This window comes from Pongo abelii, chromosome 9 (assembly GCF_028885655.2).
Source record: "Pongo abelii isolate AG06213 chromosome 9, NHGRI_mPonAbe1-v2.0_pri, whole genome shotgun sequence".
NCBI lineage: Eukaryota > Metazoa > Chordata > Mammalia > Primates > Hominidae > Pongo > Pongo abelii.
The window spans coordinates 14,182,925-14,206,433 of NC_071994.2; the positions used below are offsets into that span (position 1 = coordinate 14,182,925).

Consider the following 23,509-nt stretch of genomic DNA (forward strand, 5'->3'; position numbering starts at 1 on the left):
CAAAGTGCTGGGATTGCAGGTGTGAGCCACGGTGCCCAGCCCTCAGGTCCCTCTTTTAGAATTCCCATTCAGTAGGTCTTGGTTGGGAAAAAACCATCTACCACGTCATAGGCATCAGAAACAACACTGGATTGAAATTAAACATGCCTGGGTTAGAAACCCAGCTTCCTCCTTACTATAGCGTGACCTTGGGCGAATCTCTAAGTATGCCCCGCTTGCCTCCCTCACCTCATAGTTATATATTAAAAAAAAGCCTCACAAGCTGGGCACAGTGGTTCACACTTGTAATCCCAGCACTTTCAGTGGCTGAGGCAAGAGGATTGCTTGAGGCCAGGAGTTTGAGAACAGCCTGGGCAACACAGTGAGACCCTATCTCTACAAAATAAATTTAAAAATAAAAAAATGAGGCTGGGTGCTGGGGCTCACGCTGTAATCCCAGCACTTTGGGAGGCCAAGGTGGGTGGATTGCTTGAGCACAGGAATTCGAGACCAGCTTAGGCAACAAGGCAAACCTTGTCTCTACCAAAATTCAAAAAATTAGCTGGGCATGGTGGTGCACACCTGTGGTCCCAGCTAGTCGAGAGGCTGAGGTTGGATCACTTGGGCCGAGGAGTTTGAGGCTGCAGTGAGCCAAGATGGTGCCACTGCACTCCAGCCTGGGGAACAGAGTGAGACCCTTTCTCTCTCTCTCTCTCTCTACATATATATATATATATATGAATAAATAAATAAATAAATTAGCCGGACACATGCTTGTAATTCTAGCTACTGAGGAGGCTGAGGCAGGAGGATCACTTGAGCCCAGGAGTTCGAGGTTGCAGTGAGCTATGATCATCACTGCACTCCAGCCTGGGCAACAGGATGAGATTCCACCTCTAAAATGAAAACAAAACGAAACAAAAGCCTCACAGGGCTAAGGAAAGATTACCAAAAAAACCCCCAATACCTGGCCCACGGCAAATGCCCAAGATCTTGTGGAATCAATGACTACACCTGCAAATACGTGAAAGATGAATATGTGTGCATATATGTATTGTAGATGGAAAAAACAGATGAAAAACAACATATTCAGGATGATCATAGCCTTACGGATACAGTGCATAGAAAAATGGCTGATGAGGCCAAACGTGGGGCTCACGCCTGTAATCCCAGCACTTTGGGAGGCCAAGGCGGGCGCATCACCTGAGGTTGGGAGTTCAAGACCAGCCTGACCAACATGGAGAAGCCCTGTCTCTACTAAAAATACAAAACAATTAGCCAGGCATGGTGGTGCATGCCTGCAATCCCAGCTACTCAAGAGGCTGAGGCAGGAGAATCGCTTGAACCCAGGAGGTAGAGGTTGCGGAGAGCTGAGATTTAGCCATTGCACTCCAGCCTGGACAACAAGAACGAAACTGCGTCTCAAAAAAAAAAGAAAAGAAAGAAAGAAAGAAAGAAAAGGAAGTGGCTGATGATACCTCATAGATTTCAGGAGGCTCATACCTTGATCTGAAATCTATACCCTTTTGTATAAATTATAGAAAAAATTGTTCACATGCAGATGTGTGCAGGGATATTTTCTGCAGAACTGTTTGTAACAGAAGAAAATTAGAAGTAATCTAACCGTCCATCAGTTGGAAATAAACAGACTGTATTGTATCATAGGCTGGATTATTCCACTGAAGGAATGAACTAGATGCATATCTATCCACTTGGTTAGATTTTGAAAACAAGGAGAAAAGTATAATAAGTTTCAGAACAATATGCCCAGTAGGGTACAATTTATATAAAATATAGTACATGTCTCAACACCATCCATTGTGTATGGAGACATTTTTTGTGTAATAGGAGTATAAAAATGTGGGAGAAAAGGGTACACACACCACACTTTGGAGTGTGTGTTCTAGGGAGGAAAGGATAAGAATTATTTCAACAGTATCTGTATGGTTTTCTTTCTTATTAATATAGATCTGAGCAAATACGGCAAAAGTGTAAACATTTTCTAAGTCTGGGTGGTGAGGACGCATTGGGTTCATTAAAACATTCTCAGGCCAGGCGCGGTGGCTCACGGCTGTAATTCCAGCACTTTGGAAGGCCGAGGCAAGTGGATCACTTGAGAGCAGGAGTTCAAGACCAGCGTGATCAACATGGTGAAACCCCATCTCTACTGAAAATACAAAAATTAGCCGGGTGTGGTGGTGTGTGCCTGTAGTCCCAGCTACTCGGGAGGCTGAGACAGGAGAATCACTTGAACCCAGGAGGCAAAGGTTGCGGTGAGCCGAGATTGCACCACTGCACTCCAGCCTGGGTGACAGAGCGAGACTCCATCTCAAAAACAAATAAACAAGTAAACAAACCTCATTCTCAATGCACTTCTGTGTGTTTGCAATATTCCTCTCTAACAAAATGTCTGGAAGATTCTACAAGAGGCTAATAACAACAGTTATCTTTGAAGGTAGCTATTGGTAAATTTTTAAATTTTTCTTTTTTTTGTATTTTCTAAATTCTGTACTATTTTTACTAAATACAATTTTAGTAAAATAAAATAAAACAAAATAAAAACAAAAAAAAATTTAAAATAAAAGCATATATGAAAAACTTTTGTAAATTGTCTGAGTCATATCAATGCACCCTGCCAACGATTCTTGTGCCCTTCTCTGGGTAAGAAAGCCATGGGTTTCTATAGTTTTAAATTCTTGAATCTCCTTAACAATGCTCAGAAGTAAGCACTGTTATTATCACTACTGTGCAGGTGGGGAAATGTAGGATTCAAGAGACAAGGAACTTTCTGGGATAATAGAGCCCCTAAGAGGCAGAGCAGGGATTTGAACCCAGAAAGAGGGTCTCCTAGGCTCTGATAAACACCTCAGGGTGTGCTGTGAATGCTCAGCAAATTCTAGTTACTCTTATTATTAATGGAAGTCCCTAGAACTCACTTCACCTCCCCCAGCATTTCTTGAGCCATGCTGTGCTCTGCCGTGGAAAGTAAAGGTAATAGAGCCCATGGTCCAGCCTGGAGGCCAGGTGTTAAGAGCTGACTCCAGTCTTGTCTCTCTGAGGTAGGTGCAGAGGCAGGAGACATGCTCGAGGAACCTGGAGGAGGGACAGGGCTGCTCTGCAAGTGGTGAGGCTGGTGAGTGAGTTTAGGAAGGTATTGATGGGGAGGTGCCCTTTGGGCCAGGACTTGAAGGTCAAGCAGCATTTTGCTGAGGCAAGGGGAGCAGATCCACATTTCCCGAGGACTTCCTCTGTGCCGAGTGCTTCCTCTGTGCTGAGTGCTTTACAGACGTTGCCTCATGGCTACCTTGTGAGGAGATGCTATTATGAAACCCATTTTACAGACAACGAGGCTCAGAGAAATTAAGTTCCTAGCCCACGGTCACATAGCCTGGCATTGATAGAGCCAGAATTCAAATCCAAATTTGAATTTGTTCCCTAGATTCACTCTTTCTACTCTTCAGGCGCCCTTAACAAGTAGCAAGAGTTAAGAAGGCATTCTATGGAGAGGGTACAGCTCGAGCAAACACCTGGAGGTGGGACAGAAGCTGGTGGACCAGGCTAGATGCTCAAGGTATGAAATTCAAGAATAGAATTCCCCAGAGCATGGCCCTCTGTGCAAAGGCTGGGCTAGGTTTCTGCAGGCTGGAGGAGGGGAGTGAAGGCTGAAACTGCTGAGCTCTCAGCGATTTTCCAGGGGGCCTGCCCCCACCCACTGGCTCTCAGGAGGGGCCCTGGTTCTAGGTCTCCCAGAGCTGCAGCAGAAGCAGTTTTAGGGTGAATAAAGCTTGTGTGTGGGCAAGGGGTGAAAATCCTCCCCGCTCCAAGGGGTGACGCTGAGACCTTTCCAGGGTGGCCTAAAGCCCCCTAAGAGAAGGCCCCCTTGAGATCAGACATCCAGAAGCCATCAGACATCATCAGCATCCATTCTTGGAAGGAAACACAGCCTCTCCCGAGCAGGTGGGAGTGTAGGCTGGGCTGGGACCAGAAAGTCTCCTTGGAGCGTCAGGGACCGGCCCTGGCAGCTACGTTCACCAGACACATGTCCTGTGCCCATCCATGTCCTAACAACAGCCCCCTCCTCACCTACCACTCACCTCCTCTCTTTAAATATATCCAGGTTCAAAGAGAAGCTGGGGGAGGCACCAGGGATGTTAGACTAATGCTTTGTGACCACCTTGTGTCCTTAACAGCTGGGGGCTGACAGCGGCCAATGGCCACATGGATCTATGTGGCTCAGAGTCCCATTGGCTTCAGGAATTCAAATTCAGGAAAAAAATATGGGTTCCCTGGAAGGAAGACAACATCTGAATGCCCACCATGTGCCCCAGCTTTATGTACACAGCATGCACTCTCTTATTCATCTCCATGAGGAGCCTGTGAAGGCTCAATTTTCCAGATGAGAAAACTGAGGCTCCGCAGCATGAAATGACTTGCCCAAGGCCACAGTTACTAAGAGGTGGAGCCAGACTTCCGGTCTCTCTACATCTGATCTCATACTCTCAGCTATCAGCCCATACGATTGTCCCCTACTCCTCTCCACAAGTCACTTATAGGATGCTTCTGAGGTGGCTCAAAGTCCTTTTGAGTTCCCATCTATTTTAACCCTTAGTCAGGGAGATGCCACTCATTCATTCCATTCTCTCAGCTAGGCTCTGGGCCAGGCCCCGTGCCCTGGTGGAGGATACAGATGCACTCGTAGTTGATTATGATCAGTTATAAATGCTATCCTCGGGCTTGGAACAAAGTACTCTGGATAAAAAACAGAGTTAGGAGGGAATAACTGACTCCAAGGAACAGGGGACAATTGGGAAGGGTTTTAGAGGATGAGTAGGAGTTCTCAGGGGTAAGAAATTGATGGAAAGATACCTCTTTCCAGGCCTTTGCCAAATAACCTGAGAGATCTAACTTGCATCTCTCCAGAGGATGAATGGGCTAGGAGGAGAGATTAAGTAGGGCAGTGACCCACCTCTTTCTCCATACCCCCCCACCATACACACACACCACACACACATACATACATGTACACACACACACCCTACACACACTACATACATGGCTATGAGTTGTTGAATTGTTCCCCTCCTCTTAAAACAGTCCTAATTTCCAGGACCCCAGGATGTGACCTTATTTGGAAATAGGGTCTTTACAGAGGCAATCAAGTTAGCATGAGGCCATCAGGGCAGGTCCCCAATTCAATATGACTGTTGTCCTCACAGAAGGGGGAAATTTGGACACAGGCACATGCACGTAAGGAGAACGCCATTTGAAGATAAGGCGGAGATTGGGGCAATGTTTCTATAAGTCAAGAAATGCCCAAGATTGCCAGCAAGCCACCAGAAGCTCAGAAGAGAACAGCTTCTCAGAAGGAAACAGTCCCACTGACTCTTTAAATCTTGGACTTTGAGCCTCCAGAACTGTGAGCCAATACATTTCTGGGTTTTTTGTTTGTTTGTTTTTTTGTTTTTTTGTTTTTTTGAGATGGAGTCCCACACTGTTGCCCAGGCTGGAGTGGAGTGGTGCCATCTTGGCTCACTGCAACCTCTGCCTCCCAGGTTCAAGCGATTCTCTTGCTTGAGCCTCCTGAGTAGCTGGGATTACAGGCGCGTGGCACCCCACCCGACTAATTTTTGTATTTTTAGTAGAGACGGGGTTTCACCATATTGGCCAGGCTGGTCTTGAACTCCTGACCTCAGGTGATCTGCCCGCCTCAGCCTCCTAAAGTGCAGGGATTACAGGTGTGTGCCACGGCGCCAGGGAAAGACAATACATTTCTGTTGCCCTGGCCACTCAGTTTGTTGCAGCAATTCTAGTAAACTAAACCACAGGTGTACCTGCAACAAAAGCTGCCTCTGGGGCAGAAGGTGGGAGTTGAGAAGAGCTTCTAGGGCATTCTGGATTAGGGGCGTTGAGAGCGGGGGAAGGAACCCGTAAGAGGGAGAGATGTGTCCCTCCTTCACTTCCAGATGCCGTAGAGTCTACAAACCCACAAGTGTTTCTCGGAACTGAATTTCAACGCTATGTTGACACGGTTAGGGCTGAGGCAGCCCCCACAGACGCAGGTGACTAAAAGTTCCATAGAGATCTTCAGGGAAGACTTTAGCATCTATCTAGAGCACAAAAGCTGAAGAGTGACATGGCCACACCCATTTCACCTCAGAGAGCTTTGGGAACTTGCCCAAGGTCATGGCGGAAGTGGTGGAGCCTGGAGTTGAGGCTGGTCTCAGAGCCACCTGACAAGTGTGGATCAACACCAGCCCGGCGCCCATCAGCCACCCACCTTCCTGCTGGTGAGACTGAAGGCCCGTGATGCTCCACAGACTCAAAAACTTCCTCCTTCAAGAACGAACAGCCGTGTTGTGAGAAGGCGCTGGTTGAGACTTCTTTTCTTTCTTTGCATTCGTTCTAATGTGGTTGTTATAACGTTTTTACAATAGGATGACTAATGTTTACATCACATCTGAATTTTCAGCTAGCATTGGGTGGGAGTGATACTGAGGGTGAGTAGAATGGAGAGCAGCTATTATCAGGACCTTGGGTAAGTCCTTGCCCCGTTCCAAGACCTCAGTTTCTCCATGGTTAAATGGGTGGGCTGGGCCTATCAAATCCTTCCACCAGTTAGCAAGATGCTTCTCAAATCAGGTCTGAGTCAGAAAGACAATTTAACATATAAGATTAAATGGAATTGAATCATGAAGTAAACAAATTATTCCTTCTCCAATTTTTCTGTCCTGCCTGCATTAAGGAGAAAGTCTCATTTTGCTGCTACTCAGTCTTTAACACCTAACACTTTTTTTTAAATTTTATTTTTGCAGAGATGGGGACTTGCAGTGTTGCCCAGGATGCTCTTGAACTCCTGGGCTCAAACAACCTGCCTGTCTTGGCCTCCTAAAGTGCTGGCATGACAGGCATCAGCCACTGTGCCTGGCCACCTAACACTTTTTAATGAATGGAGAGACAGCTCATGCTTCGACGGCAGGTTATTTAATGACACTTTTAGTTTCAGTGTTTTCTTTGTTTATATAGATACATTCTATTTACTTAAGTAGTATTGGTTTGAGATACGTGATAGTGATAGAATATTTCTAAGTTCAAATAAACTTAAGTTTAGAAAAGGAGAGGGTGGCCGGGGGTGGTGGCTCATACCTGTAATCCCAGCACTCTGGGAGGCCGAGACGGGCGGATCACCTGAGGCCAGGAGTTTGAGACCAGCCTGGCTAACATGGCGAAACCCCGTCTCTACTAAAAATACAAAAATTAGCCAGGCAATGGTGGTGCATGCCTGTAATCCCAGCTACTTGGGAGGCTGAGGCAGGAGAATCACTTGAACCCGGGAGGCAGAGGTTGCAGTGAGCCAAGATGGCACCGTTGCACTCCAGCCCGAGCGACAAGAGCGAAACTCAGTCTCAAAAAAAAAAAGGAGTGGGTGCAAGCTTTGGCAGTACACATACTAAAACTGGAATCATACAGAGAAGATTAGAATGACCCTTGTACGGGTATGACACGTGAATTCGTGAAGCGTTCCGTATCTTTGTTTAAAAAAAGAAGAAAAAAAGGAGTTGATGTAAAGAATTCTTAAGTAGTTGTATATGCACAAAGGGCAAATGAAATCACATCCTTCTACACCTAAAACTCTCTGATGAGCTCCCATTTCCCTTGGATTAATTCCAAACCCTATGATCTATGCCCTCAAGCCCTGCCGGCCTCTCCAGCTCCAACTCCTTCACTCCTCCATTCCATCTGAAATCAATCTCATTCCTGCCTCAGGGCCTCTGTCCCTGCTCCTCCCCCTACTGGGAATGTCCTCTCCCTGATCTCAGCATTCCCAGCTCATCTCATCACTCAGGTCTATATCCCCTCCGAGGTTCTGCCTGTGTCTCTCCATTGCAACCGCTCTCAGTCCCCTTACTTTGCCTGATTTCCCTTGGTGCACATATCCCTCTCTGAAATGATACTATTTTTAAAATGTGTTTACGCTTTTGGTCTACTTTCCCTATTAGATTAGAAGCTTCTTGAAGACCGGGACTTTGTCCCGTATCCTCAGTGCCTGAAAAAAAGTGCCTAACACATAATAGTAGCTCAACAAATGAATGGCAAAATTGTAAAGATGGAGGGAGAACTAGCCCTAAGGTGGAGAGGTGCTGACCCAGACTCCAATATCCGAGGCGGGGCAAGAGAGCAGCCACCAGAGGCACAGTGGAAAGGGAGCTCAAACCTTGGCCTCATTAGTACCAGCCTGCCATGCACTGAGCCACCTGCCTCCCTCCCACTGAGGCAGCAAAGAGAGCCGAGTCAGCAACTATTAATGAAGAAGCAATGGTGGAATTATAACATCACCACCAGGTAACCATCTTTATAATAACTGATTCCAGCAAGAATGAACAATAATGTTACAACTAGTGGGCAAAGTTTTGAGGAAGAGTAAGATATTTACATATTCTCAAAGAATCTACCCACAACATACATGTTAATTACAAAGGAGGAAATTATCTTTACAGCAGAGAAATCTAGCAGACAACACCTTAGCCAAGCAAGTTAGATCACTGGAGAGGGGACATGGAGAGCCCACATGCCTCCTGATATGATTCACTGGGAAGGACAAAACGTGCTTCTGTGATATTCCTGCCAAAGAGGCATGACTTAAATCGAAACATGAAGAACCATCAGACAACCCAGATAAGGGCCATTTTACAGAATAACTGCTTCTATACTTCAAAAAGATCAATGTCATGAAAGAGAGAGAAAATCTGAGAAATCATTCCAGATTCAAGGAGAATAGAGAGACGAGAATTAAACGCAGCATATTGAACAAAATTTTCTTTTGTCTTAGAAGATATTATTGGAACCATTGGCAAAATCTGAATAAATTCTGTCAATTATCCAATAGAACTGTATCAGCATTAATTATCTGGTTTTGATAAGTGTACTGCGGTTATGTAAGAAAATGTCCGTATGTAAAAAAAAAAAAAAAAAAAAAAAAAAACCACACACATTGGGGTATTTAGGAGAAAGGGACATTACAACCTTCTCTCAAACAGTTTGGGGGGAAAGCAATAGAAAAACAGACACATTGAAAGGAAATAATAAAGCAAATGTGGAAAATTGTTAGCATTTGGAGAGTCTGGGGGAAGAGCATGTGGAAATTCTTTGTATTGTTCTTGCAACTTCTCAGTAAGTCTGAAATTAGCCTGAAATTAAAAGTTAAGTGAAAAACCAGGCCAGGTGCAGTGGCTCGCGTCTGTAATCCCAGCACTTTGGGAGGCCGAGGCAGGAGGATCGCTTGAGGTCAGGAGTTAAAGACCAGCCTGACCAACATGGTGAAACCCCGTCTCTACTAAAAATACTAAAACTAGCGTGGTGGTGCGGGACTGTAGTCCCAGCTACTCGGGAGGCTGAGGCACGAGAATCGCTTGAACGCGGGAGGTGGAGGTTGCAGTGAGCCGAGATCACACCACTGCACTCCAACCTGGGCAACAAGAGTGAGACTCCGTCAAAAAAAAAAAAAAAAAAAAGTTAAGTAAAAAAACAAAGAGGAGGCAGAGCCTGAGGACTGGAGGAGCCGTTGGAGGGACTGGGCAGACTAGCTGCATGAAGCCAGCATGTCACTGCCCAGGGTCACCTGTGTTCATGTCAGACCATGTCAGGCCACACTGGGCCATAGCAGTCCCCCTCATTCTCTCTAGGGGTGGGGGTGGGGAGTTAAGCCTATACCTGGTTCACACAGGCCCCGCCATGCCCTGCTGGGCAGCGTGGGAAGAGGCCCTGGAAAGAGTCCCTGCAGACTGGGCTTCTCAGGCCCTGCTCCAAGATCCTGGGGCATGTGGTTCCCCACTTCGCACCTCGCTTTCCTCCTCTGACAAACAGGAGATGGCTGGCAGCTCGCTGGGGTTTCTTCCAGCTCAGACACTGTCATATTTCTAGAATCCCATCCCGGCAAAGCAACATATTTCTCCAAGGAGATGAATCCATTTGGCAACTGTGCATCCTTTAGTTGGGTTGAAGGAGGGAGGGAGGGAAAACGAGAGCACATCAAGTGGACTGGGGAACGGGCCTCCTGCAGGCCTGGGGGGCTTCCTCAGCTCTGTCTCCCCCAGCCCGCCTGCTCCCAGGCACCCCTCCTGAAAGAAGTGAACACCCTAGCAAAAAGGGTACTGAAGTGCAGATAAAAATCCTCCCTCCAAACCCCAGTGACCAGAAGTGACTCTGCTCCCAGCTCTGTCAGCCACTGGCAGCGTTACTTAAGCTCTCTGGGCGTCAGTCTGTCCTTCTGTAAAATGAACAGAGTCATGCTTGGCTTTGCATCTGACTCGGAGGACACAGTGACTTCATCTCTGCCTTCTCCCTGCCACAGGGCTCAGTACATGACTCCAAGTCAGAAGTGGGGTCCTCAGATGGGACCCCCAAGACACCCCAAGAAGCCCCTAGCCCCGAGGCCCCTCATCACTCTTACAGCCTGTGTCCCCACATGACCCTGGTCCCCAACCCCACGCACAGACCCCCGCCCCCCACCCGGGCATCTGCTGTCCCCAACCCCATGCACAGACCCCGGCCCCCCACCCGGGCATCTGCTGTCCCCAGCCCCATGCACAGACCCCCGCCCCCGAACCCGGGCATCTGCTGTCCCCAACCCCACGCACAGACCCCCGCCCCCGAACCCGGGCATCTGCTGTCCCCAACCCCACGCACAGACCCCCGCCCCCGAACCCGGGCATCTGCTGTCCCCAGCCCCACGCACAGACCCCCGCCCCCGAACCCGGGCATCTGCTGTCCCCAGCCCCACGCACAGACGCCCGCCCCCGAACCCGGGCATCTGCTGTCCCCAGCCCCACGCACAGACCCCCGCCCCCCACCCGGGCATCTGCTGTCCCCAGCCCCACGCACAGACCCCCGCCCCCACCCGGGCATCTGCTGTCCCCAACCCCATGCACAGACCCCGCCCCCGAACCCAGGCATCTGCTGTCCCCAGCCCCATGCACAGACCGCCCCCCACCCGGGCATCTGCTGTCCCCAACCCCATGCGCAGACCCCCGCCCCCGAACCCGGGCATCTGCTGTCCCCAGCCCCACGCACAGACCCCCGCCCCCGAACCCGGGCATCTGCTGTCCCCAGCCCCACGCACAGACCCCCGCCCCCCACCCGGGCATCTGCTGTCCCCAGCCCCACGCACAGACCCCCGCCCCCACCCGGGCATCTGCTGTCCCCAACCCCATGCACAGACCCCCGCCCCCGAACCCAGGCATCTGCTGTCCCCAGCCCCATGCACAGACCGCCCCCCACCCGGGCATCTGCTGTCCCCAACCCCATGCACAGACCCCCACCCCCGAACCCGGGCATCTGCTGTCCCTAGCCCCACGCACAGACCCCCGCCCCCGAACCCAGGCATCTGCTGTCCCCAGCCCCACGCACAGACTGCCCCCCACCCGGACATCTGCTGTCCCCAACCCCATGCACAGAGCCCCCCCCTCCGCCACCCTGGCATCTGCTGGCACCTGCTGGAGACCTCAGCCCGGCTCAGGGTCCTGATGGAGATTGGGGGTGGCCTGGACACTTATTGGCCGGACTTTTGAGTGTGCCCCCACCCCCAGCACACGGTGAAGACCCAGGGGCACCCTCCCACACAAGGGAAAACGGGACCACATTCCTATGACAGGGCCGTCTCCCTATCTCTCAGCATCTCCCAGGGACCAGAGACCCAGCCCCGGAGCTTCCTCCTCAGCCCTGCCTCCTGCCTCCTGGCCTCTCTCAGCCGCCATTTTCAGGCAGAAGGCGTTCGGGCTGCAGGAGCCTACAAAATGGAGGGTGAGAACCTGGGCTTCCCTCTGCCTCCCTCTGTTGTCCCTGGGAGCGCCTGCCCGGCCCCAGTCGGAGTAGCAGCTGTGGCCACAGGTCTCTCCTAACACCCTAAGGAGCCTGGCATTTCTCCAAGCATGTCACCGCCAACATCTGGGGAGCCCCACACAGCTCTGAGCTGCCGTTGGCCCTGCTTTACAGCCGGGGAAACGAAGGCTGGGCATGGCCACTGAGCCTGAAGGAGGAGAGCTCAGGCTCCATAAAATTCCATGACAGCCCAGCTGATGGTGGGTGAGGTGAAAAGTCCCTGGGGGAAGGGCGGACCTTTCCTACAGGAGTCTTGAGGTGGGGAGGGGTCCCCGGCCCAAACCCTACCCAATTCCCGGGCTGGGAAAAAGCACCGGATTTGGGGTCATGAGGTCAAACCAAGTATCTGTCATCTATTAGTGGTGCGATCTAGGAAAAGTCACTTTATGTCTCTGAGCCTGTCACTTACTCAGTAAAATGGAAGTCTTAAATAGTAGCGCATACCTCCTTAGGGCTGTGACGAGGAGAAGGCAGGTTTACGTATTTGCAGAGTGCTGCACTGGAGGACGTGATCCTTGTACTGCCTGCCTAACACTTGTAAATGTACATTTTGTGGCGCACCTTCCGTGGGCCAGTCCCTGTGCTTGGCGCTCATCGAATTCTCATGGCACACCAGTCCGGGTCAGGTGGCAGAAAAGAGCCTGGACCTCAGCTCCTTTGGGAATTTCAGTCCTGCCCACCCAACATGACCAACAGGACCAGCAGGACTGGCTGGTCAGCACCTCCCGTCGGCCAGACCCTCGTAGGCTGTCCCACCTCCAGGTTTCTGCTCAAATGGGTCTTTCTTTCTTTTAATTTAATTAATTAATTAATTAGTTATTTTGAAACAGAGTCTCACTCTGTTGCACAGGCTGAAGTGCAGTGGTGCGATCTTGGCTCACTGTAACCTCCGCCTCCCGGGTTCGATCGATTCTCTTCCCTCAGCCTTCCGAGTAGCTGGGATTACAGGTGCCCCCAATCCCCTGAACCACACCTGGCTAATTTTTGTATTTCTTTACTAGAGACGGGGTTTTGCCATGTTGGCTAGGCTGTTCTCGGACTCCTGACCTCAAGTGATCCGCCCTCCTTGACCTCCCAAAGTGTTGGGATTACAGGCGTGAGCCACTGCACGCGGCCTTCAAATGGGTCCTTCTTTCTGAAATACTTTTTTTTTTTGAGACAAGGTCTTGCTCTTTTGTCCAGGCTGGAATGCAGTGGTGACATCATGGCCCACTGCAGCCTCAACCTCCTGGGCTCAAGTGATTCTCTGCCTCAGTCTCCTGAGTAGCTGGGACTACAGGTGTAAATCTCACACCTGGCTAACTTTTTAATTTTTTGTAAACATGGGGGTCACACTATGTTGCCTAGGCTGGTCTGGAACTCTTGGACTCAAGCGATCCTCCCACTTTGGCCTCCCGACGTGCTGGGATTACAGGTGTGAGACACCAGAAAGGGCTGAAATCTTTTTTCCCCCTTAACTTCTTATTTTCAAAGTATGGACTCGTAAGAAGTTGCCAAAATAGCGAAGAGAAATCCTGTGTACCCATCAGCCAGCTTCCCCCAGTGGTGACATATGATGACATGGATTTAAATTCGGCATTAGCCACCAACCTGGGACAAAATACCTAATTTTCTGAGCCTCAGTTTCTCCACCCATAAAAAAAGGGGTGATTGTCCTGATGTTGTCAGGGTGGAACAGCATATGCATAGCTGGTGCTTGGAGAACTTTAAGTCCCCGGTAATGGGTGGTGGTTGCAGCTGTCACTGGATTGCATCTGTTGCCACACCTATCCCAAGGTGGTGCTGGTGTGTCTTACCACAACACTATAAACTGTTCAAGGGCAAACCTTCATGTCCTATGGTAGTGACAGCACAGGGCCTGGTACTCAGCAGGTACTGGATGAATATGAAAATAGGGAGCCTAGGCCGGGCACAGTGGCTCACGCCTGTAATCCCAGCACTTTGGGAGGCTGAGGCAGGCGGGTGGATCACCCGAGGTCAGGAATTCGAGACCAGCCTTGCCAAAATGGTGAAACCCCGTCTCTACTAAAAATACAAAAAAAATTAGCTGGGCACGGTGGTGGGTGCCTGTGGTCCCCTTACTCGGGAGGCTGAGGCAGGAGAATCGCTTGAACCTGGGAGGCGGAGGTTGCAGTGAGCTGAGATCGCACCGTTGCACTCCAGCTTGGGTAACAGACCGAGACTCCGTCTCAAAAAGAAACAAAACAAAACAAAACAAAACAAAACAAAATATGGAGCCTCCTGCCCAGCAAGCTCTCCCCTGGCTCATGGTGCCTCTTTAATTTTGCCTTCCTCCTGGCCCCAAGGTGCAGGGCAACCCCCAGGCAAACCCCATAAGGGCATGCCATGATGAGGGAGGCAGCCACACTTGATCCCATCTGTTGCTAAGAAGACTTCTAGGGTCCCTAGGACTTCAGAGGTCCCTCAGGGCTGTTCCTAGATTCAGTGGTGAGGCTGTAAGGCAAGGAGTTGGCATCTAGGGGAGAAACCCTATGCTAGAATAGAGCCCACAGGACAGCCGGCTAGAAACAAGCCAGGCAACTCCCACACAATGGAAAAAGCACTGGCCTGCTGGCTGGGAGACCCAAGCTCAAGTCCTGACAAGTCTCTCAGCCTCGCTAAACCTCAGTTTCGTCATCTATAAAATGAGGTCGCCATGTGGGTGACGGAGCTCATTGTGCAAACAGCACTATGTTAACCACCAAGTCCTGTATTCACATAGGCAAGGGATTATCTTTGGTCTTGCTGTAGAGCATTTATAAGCTAACATTTCTGAGCACTGCATTTTGTTCGGCTATTTTCAGATGCATCATCTACATTAACTTGTACACTTTGGTGAGTTGAGGATTTTTATCTCTAGCATGCGGGCAAAGAAACCACCCTGGGGCCATGCAGAGATGCAATTCAGAACCCGCGTCTGCCTGACTCCGGGGTCCATGATTCTATACGACAGGATGCCGGCTGGGGTTGATACAGTGCCCTTCCTAGGGCTAAGTGTCTAGTGGCTGGATCTCTGCTCCATACAGCCAGATGCCCTGCTCCATAACCTGTAAAGCCTCAAGGAACATACATAAAGTACAAGCATGTTTAGGCTGGGCCTTTAGTGTTCAATTTACCCAGTTTTCCAGGAAGGAAACTAAGGCCAGAGAAAGGAAGGAACTTGACCAAGATTCCCCAGCAAGTTAGGACCAGAGCTAGTTCTCAAAGTCCACACCCAGCTCACCCCTCCTCAAGGTTCCTTCTCCTCCCCAGGCTGCAGGGGCCCAGTTTCCCAGAGCGGAATCAAGGGACGTGAGCTCGGGTGTCCCCCAACCTCAGGGCTCACTGGGAAAATCCAGGGACTTCCCAGGGTACTGGGGAGCCCCTGAAATGGGGGTCTCATGTCTAGGACGTAACCCCAGGCTGCTGAGCAGTCAGCGTCCCCAGGCTCGGTCTTGTCAGGGGACATAGTGCCCAACCCCTTTGTCCTTCCTCTGGATCAGTGTTTCCAAAGTCTAGGGCACATACACGAAACTGTGCAAAATTGATTTAGGTGGTCATTGACTTGGCATTATATACCACTATATTACATGATGAGGAAGTTATGCATACTCTTTATTTCCCTTTCAGCCTTTCTAATTACAGACTTGGAGGAGGAAATCTCCCATGGGGCTAGTCTTTAAAGTCTCTCTGACATCTACAACCCTCCCTTTTGAAGAAAGGGAAAGCAGCAAATGAATCTGGCTAGAATTTAATGACATTGTTTTATTTCCATTATGTTTATTTTCACCATTATAATCATGATGGTGATTTATAATGAATGGCTTTCCATTTAAGGGAGTGATATATAAAGTTTCTTCTCAAAATAAATGTATTTACATTTTAAAACATCAACTAAGAAAGAGTAGCCAGGCATGGTGTCAGGCGCCTGTAATCCCAGCTATTTGGGAGGCTGAGGTGGGAGGATCCCTTGAGCCCAGGAGTTTGAAGCTGCAGTGAGCTGCACCACTGCACTCTAGCCTGGGTGACAGAGCGAGACTCCATCTAAAAAAAGAAAGAAAGAAAAAGGAGGAAAATTACGTTAAGTAAATTGCCAGGTGGATGACACTTTGGCCAACACTGGAAAGGTGGGCTGGAATAAAGTGCTCTGGGAAGAGCTACTCTGGATAACTTACCATGCCCTGAGTCTGGAGAGGGGCCAGGGCTGAGGACAGGATGGAGGGCCTGGAGGCCTTTGTAGCTGAGGAAGTAGATGCAGCCTGGGGATCCCAGCCCCACCAGGGGCTGCTCAGGGCAGTCCTGAGCACATGGCATGGATGTTAAAGCTCATGGTGTCCCATCTGTGGTCCAGGCAGCGAGAGGATGGCCACGCACCTGGGAGGTCTACCGTCCAAGCTCCTGTCCCAAAGGACAGTTGGGGCCACCTGTTTATTCCTCCTTGCCCCAGGGAGAAGTCTGATTCCTTAGCTCAGAATCTAACAGCTAGGTGCCGAATTTAATTCTTGAGTGTTCTATAAATGTAATAAATAAAGCCTTAATAAATGTGATCTGAATGAGAAGGGCCATGGGCAGCGTTTCTCACTCATTCTAGATCCCTCTGTAAAGTTTGAGCTCCAGCACCCTAGGAGCTACGTCATTCCTTGGCCCCAATACAGTGAAGGGCACGCTAACTGTCATCAGTCATTGACCTATGGCCAGAGAGCCAAGCTAAGCCGGGAGAAAGATGCAGAAGCTTGTCATAAATTATTTATGTATCTATGAGATGAAGTCTTGCCAGGCAGGAAGAATGTGAAAAGAGGTCAGAATAGAAAAGTAAACGTGTGTTTAATTCAGTCCATCAAACGATGAGGCCAGATGCAGGGCAGATGTAGGGGATTAGGTTTGTATAAGTTGGATTCAGAGGTCATAGGTCAAGGAGCCAGCCCAGTTGGAGGGCACGGACTATCAAAAAGGGCAGAAGCGCATCCATCAGCAACACAGGGGAACCGTATCTTATGTTTTGGCAAAACAACAAAAACGCCGACCTCAACTCAGTCCACTGAGATGGAAAAACTTCAACCTGCTTAGCATAACCCAAGTTACCTGCAATGGCACCATTGTTTTCTCCTTAGTAAGTGGCTTTTAAACCCAGGAAGATTAGAATTTAGAAAACAGAGATGATTACATAAACACTCATAGTATATATCCATTGGTGTTAAATGTAAGTTGGGTCAAGTTATGTGAGTTGTTATGTAAAGTCCTATATTTGTGATATTTAAAAACATTTGGCCGTTGAGTTCCTCATGAATGTGAGCAAGTAATGGACTTCAGTTCAATTTTGAAGTTGAAAATTTAAGAGAATTTGACAATGTCTGTAAACATGAGAATATTTAAGAGAACTTGATATTTGCTTTAATAACTCAGAAACAGAAAGTCAAACACCACGTTCTCACTTATAAATAGGAGCCAAACAACGTGTACACACGGACATACAGAATGGATTAACAGACATCGGAGACTCCAAAAGGTGGGAAGATGGGAGGGGAATGAGGAATGAAAATTACTTATTGGGTACAATGTACAATATTCCAGTGCTGGGTACACTACAATCCCAGACTTCACCACTATGTAATATATACATGTAACAAAACTGCACTTCTACCCTCATATCTATAAAAATTTTAAAAAATAACTTAATATTCACTTCGCTTATGCTAGTTTTTTAGTTCTGAAAGCGTTTTCTAAAATTCTTGGGAACATTTTGTTTCTTGCTCTATAAAATATGGAATTCATTATATTTGTAAATGTGCTTTAGAATATCAAAGGCAGTGCTATCCAATATAAATATAATGCAAGTTACGTATATAATTTTAAATATTCCAAGACAACCCTCCCCCTACTTTTTTGTTGAGACAGGGTCTCCTTCATCGCCCAGACTGGAGTGCAGTGGCACAATAATGGCTCATTCATTGCAACTTCAAACTCCCGGGCTCAAACCATCCTCCTACCTCAGCCTCCCGAGTAGCTGGGACAACAGGCTTGCACCACCACTCCAGGCTAATTTTTGTATTTTTTGGAGATACGGGGTTTTGCCGTGTTTCCCCGGCTGGTCTTGAACTCCTGGGTTCAAGCAATCTTCCTGCCTTGGCCTCCCAAAGTGCTGGGATTACAGGTATGAACTACCACACCAGACCAGAAACCCCATTTTTAAAAAGTAAAAAGGAATATGTAAACTTAATTGTGATAATAGAATTCATTTAGCCCATCATATCAAAAATATTATAAGTTCGACATATAAATCACATAAAATTTGTTGAAATATTTTACATTCTTTCTTGAAACTCATCTTCAAAACCTGTTGTATATTTTACACTTTACACATCTCAATTTGGACTGTCACATTTTAAGTGCACGATTGTAGGGGCTACCCTATGGAACAGCACAGAACCAAGGGAGTTTGATTAGCTACATTTGTAAGGGTAGTTATTATTTAAGGATGCTAGGTCCGTTCAACTTCATTTGCTCAAATATTAAAGGCCCATCGAAAATCATTAATCAAAATTACAGGGCTTATAAAATAAAATATGATTAGTATGTTGAACTCACAAGAAAAACCAAATTCTTAAAAAATTGTTAATTAAAGAATTACTATTTTTTTAAAGTAGCCACAAACAGCCTTTTCCTACACAAAGGCAGCCCTCGAGGACCTCGCCAGCCAGAGCACAGATGGCATTAGAGTCACGGAGCTCAGCACTGCCCTGGCGGGAAAGGCCTGGGTCTTTGTTACTGCGTCACAGTGTCAGATCTGGACAAAAGCTTTCTTACAGATTGTCTGAACAGAGTACCTCCCTTCCACTGATGAGAAAACACGGCTAGAGAAGAAAAGAAGCACAGTCAATGGTGAATTAGAGGCAGGACCAGGGCAGAACCTGGGGTCTCATGATGCCACCCCAACCTCCCCTGTCAAGGGCTCCTAATTCATTCTCTCTGTTCCTTCATCCTTAGTTGGCTGATCAGGAAACTGAAGTAGAGAACTGGAAGCTTGAATCTCTAAGCAACAGAAACCAGCAACACAAACGAAGCCAGGCTCAGAACCCGGGCCACCTGGGCAGAGACCCAGGAGATAGGGCCTCGTGCTAGGGTTAGAAAGGGAAGAAGGAGGCTGGGCAAGGTGGCTCACTCCTGTAATCCCAGCAGTTTGGGAGGCTGACGTGGGTGGATCACGAGGTCAGGAGATTGAGACCATCCTGTCCAACATGGCGAAACCCCATATCTACTAAAAATACAAAAATTAGCTGGGTGTGGTGGCATGTGCCTGTTATCCCAGCTACTCAAGCCTGGCAACAGAGCGAGAGTCCGTCTTAAAAAAAAAAAAAAGGAGAAGAAGGAGAGAGGAGATCTGCCCGAGCACAGCAAGGTTTCAGCCAGGTCTGCCAGGGCAAAGGAGGGCAGAATTCCACCTGCCTGTGGTCCCAGGGCAGAGCCAGGCAGCCCCACCCTGAAATAGTTCTTGGGGTAAAGGCCTGAAACTTCCACATGCACTTCATTCTCCCAGCTCCCTTTCCTCCCTCTTTGCCATCATTTTTCTTTCTCCTTCTTTTTCTCCTTGGAGGTCCTAGTCTCCTTTCCCCAATATGGTCAGCCCAACACAAACTCCCCACAAGCAGATGTGGGTCAACCTTGCCCTCTGAGGTCAGGTTCTGCTAGCGTTTGGGCCTGCTGAGCCGGACACAGAGGAAGAAAAGCTCAGGGAGGCCTGGGGTGTAGCAGCTCAGTGTCCTTTGCATCAGCCCCAGAGAGGGGCAAGGGGCTGCTTGAAGGTGCAGTCTTCCTCCTGCCTGGAGAGGCCATATTTTTCAGCAGTAGGACATACACCCCTGGCAACCCTCAGGAGAGTTTACAGAAGCCGCGTTTAATGCTCTGAAATCGCAGAGTGAGGAAATTATTCCCTGCCCACGGTGTTTTCAGTCCTTCTGCAAAGTCAAGAAGAAAATAGCTACTAGAGCTAGGAGGCCATCTCCTCTCCCCTTCTCCTCACCCCTTTCACAGAGAGGATGAGCTCTGGGTCTTCACGATCTTTTCACTTTTTGCTAAAGCGTAATAGAAATTGGGTTTTGCCACCATTTGTTTTTATGTTTCCCTTTACATTTCACTTATGGCAAATGATATTGATTTTCCACTTATAATGGTGATGTAAAGTTTCCTTTCAAAACTGAGCTTGCATTGATGACAACAAGTGAGTCAAATAAATATCAACACAGTTTCAAAACCATAAAGTGGATGACAGTACTGGGAAGGAGCAGGTCGAGCAAGAGCTGCCAGGGTGGGACAGACTGAATCGAAGGAGCTTGGAGGCTCCAGGACTACTTTGTTTGACCTCCCTGAGCTCTGCCCAGGTCTCTGGGTTCCCACCTCTCCTGTGGGCACCATTCAAAGCCAGTTCTCCTGGCTGGCTGCTGGGCCAGCTGCCACGGCTTAGATGCCAAGGGCACCAATGCCTAGTTCAGCCCCTGGCCCTTATTCCCGCTGGGAAGCTGAGAAGGAGCTGGTCTGAAGCCCTGGGTCAGGGAAGATGTTTTGGACCCGACTTTACTCCTGAGCCTGTGGCTGGGCTTCATGGGGAAGAGGAAAGGGGTCCGCTCTAGGACAGTCTCAGCTCAGGGGCAGAAGGCAGCCGAAATTCCAGAGCTGCTGCTCCAGAAACTCCTGGTAGAGTTAGCAGGGCAAAGCTACATGCATAGAGCTGAAGGCACACAAACTCCAGCTCCCAGAGCCGAATGGCTTTCCCTGAACCAGTATGAGGCCACGGGCTCGGAACACATGCCTGGAGATCAAGGCAGAGAGGAGAGCACCCCCTGCCCAAGAGTCTCCCGACATGTACCCAGTCTTCCAAGCCAGCTTGATGCCCCCTCCTGACTGGGTCTTCCTGGGTCTTCCTGGGTCTCCTCCATCACAAAATGAAAGCACTTGGCTCCCTGGCTGCAGGGTGGACCCAGACTCCCCTGGCCCAGAATTCTGTTTCCACACCAGTCTCCCCAAACCCCAAAATGTGAGAACTCAATGGGGTCAGGATCTCTTGCATCTCCAGGCCCCTGCCCAGCTCTGGCCAGCTTGGACCCTGCACTCAACAGGGGCCAGCAAGTATCTGGAGAGCACAGTGTAATGCCCCAAACCTTCTGGCCATCTGATTCCCTGGCCCAGGTGGCCAGATGCCTTGCCACTTGGGGGCAGCTTGAGACGTGGGGGTGGCCTTCATGCTCGCTCATGCCCTAGACTACCCCAGCTGGTTGTGCTGAAGCCATCAGCACCTGGCTGTCCAGAACTCTCCCTGGCTTCCCTGAGTCCTGTTTCAGGCGGTGCCCTCCTGTGATTGGCCTAAGCCTGCTGGACCCCAAGCCTCAGCTTCGGCGTTGAAAGTACCACCGTCAGTGGTCCCGCCTCTCTGGAAGGTGAACGGTTCCTTCTTAAGAGTTGGCAAGCAATAGGAAATGGGGGAGTTCCTGAGCTTAAGGATGGGAGGGGCACCTCCCTCCTCACATCCTGGGGACCCGTTGGTAAGGTACAAAGCATGCTTCCCACGTTCTATCACTCCAGGAGGCTTCCAGGCACAGCCCCGGCCCCTCGAGGGGCTCCTGTGTCCTCTTCTAGCCCCAGATGCTGGAGTTCCCTGGTCCCTGAGTATAGTCTTGGCTAAAAGATCCTAGAAAAGTGACCACAAGGAAACAACCAGAAAGGGGACTGAGAGGGCCAGACCCGGCTCCTCCAGCACCAGTGGCAGGAGATGAGGGAAGGAGGCCTACCTGAGAGGGCTGCCATCAGCAATCCCGCGATCCCGAAGAAAAGCCACATGTCTGGAGCTGTCTCTGGCTGCTACGCGTGGCTGCCTGTGGGAAGCACCATCTTGGGGCCGGGAGGTGGACACGGCCGTTGTGCGCCCCTGGCTCAGGTCTGCTCTGCCCTTTGCTGTTCCTGTTCCTGTGTCTCTCTCTGCTCTCTCATCTCCGACACGCATGCGATCAAACCCAACCTGTGAGTGTCCCACGCCTGCTTGTTCTGCTTGTGGTTTTGGTCTGCAGGAAGCTGGGCTGCTGTTACAGGGGCTGGTGGGGAGAGTCCCAGCTGCCTGTGCTGGGACCCCACCCATCCAGGCTGCACCCCAAGAGTCATGGAGCCAGACACACGCATGCACACGCATCCCTGCAGACACACTTCCCCGAGGGTCTTCTAAGAAGAAGGGAAGTGGAGGAGCCATGCCTCATTTCTGGTGGCCCAGAAGAAAAAATTGATAACGTAGTAGCTGCTCAATCAGTACATATTGGAAGAGGGAGTGAATGACCCATTGCCTGTCCCAGTCCATGTAATTTGGCTCTCATGGATTAAATCCTGAGTTTTATCTTAACCTTAGGTGCAATGGTGGTTGGGAAGGAGGGTGTGGTCTTGATGCGCTTTTGGAGATAAGAGCCTAAGTCTCCCCTCAGAGAAATATAAATTGGGAAGGGCCTGAGAGATGGCCATCCCACAAGTCCTTCTATAGGGAAGGGTGCCAAGGCCTTGTGGGAGCCACCCCCTCAGATGGCACAGTGGGGCCAGCTATCCCATCTCCAGGTACCAGACTGGGCATTCTTCTGTGGGAGTCAGGCATGGGAGCTGGGTCTACAAGGCTGAGCAGGATTTTGACAAGCAGCAATCATGGGAGGCCTCTGGGCCAGAAGGAACAGTAGGAGCGAAGGGCTGAAGGAAGGAAGCCCAGGGCCGCCTGAGAAACCCCGAGTTGCCCCATTGCACTGCAGCAGACTGACGCTATAGGAAGAAGGCAGGGGCCAAGCGTGTTTAATTCCCACAGTACTCCCTGTGGAGCATATGGTAGGAGGTGAATAAATGTTTCTTGAATGAAAAAAGGAATAGATAATTTGGTTGTCCAAGCAGGACCCTGGAAGTGGTCAAATCCAGAAGGGGTTTGGTTCCAAATCCTGGCCCTGCCCCAGTTGGTCCCATCCCAGGTCCACCTCTTCTGGGCCTCCACTTCCTGCATCCTTGCTTGTCTTCATTTCCCCAACATGTGGAATGGGGAGGGGTCCTCCTTCATTGGGTTCGGTCCTAAAGGTGGGTGTATGCATTTGATGCGGCAAGTATTAGAGCCACGGGGAGCCAGGCGCCCCCAGAGTGAGACCCCTCCCAGTCCTGCCCCAGCGCTGGCACCTGCTGCCGCTGCCCTCTGGTGGAAGTCACTGGCAGCACAGGTTTGCATGGGTGCCTCGAGCTCCCAGATGCAATTCCATTCGTTTACAGAGACTTGGTATGCAGAATTCTGGACAGGACTCTGTGGAAGCGAAAGAGAGGAAACAATATTCCTGCCCTCAAGGAGGATGGAGTTCACACACACACAAGTGACCAAACCACAGGCCAAGGTAGGACACACATAATGTGAGATCTCCTGGTCCTAAGAGGAACCCGTTTGAAATGGGCCGGGAAGGATGGCTAGACTCCATTTCTGACAATATGGTAGACAGCAGATGCTGAAGAATTCTCCTAATACAAAACACCACAAAAATATTGTAAACCATCTTTTAAAATGTGTAGCTGAGGTGGTGAGAAATGAAGAAAATCATCAGAGATCAAAAACGACAATAAGCCTGGGCAACATGGTGAAACCCTCTCTCTGCAAAAGGTGCAAAAAATTAGCACACACCTGCGGTCT

The 23,509-nt window shown here is 49.5% G+C and overlaps 1 protein-coding gene and 1 non-coding gene across 3 annotated transcripts in view; one reads left to right on the forward strand and one right to left on the reverse strand.

The window, feature by feature from the left end:
• Positions 1-21,846, reverse strand: part of CD6 (CD6 molecule) — a 49,981-nt gene extending 28,135 nt beyond the window's left edge. The window contains exon 1 of one of the 2 annotated variants that reach the window (XM_063728417.1): positions 21,612-21,846. In XM_063728417.1, the coding sequence (XP_063584487.1) occupies positions 21,612-21,660 (49 nt within the window). In that variant the 5' untranslated portion in view covers positions 21,661-21,846. The remainder of the gene's footprint in view (positions 1-21,611) is intronic. The other variant, XM_063728418.1, reaches the window with a different exon arrangement.
• On the forward strand, positions 7,403-7,509 carry LOC112135582 (U6 spliceosomal RNA). The gene has a single exon (XR_002916847.1). It is a non-coding gene; the product is annotated as a U6 spliceosomal RNA (small nuclear RNA).
• Positions 21,847-23,509: the final 1,663 nt, after the last annotated feature.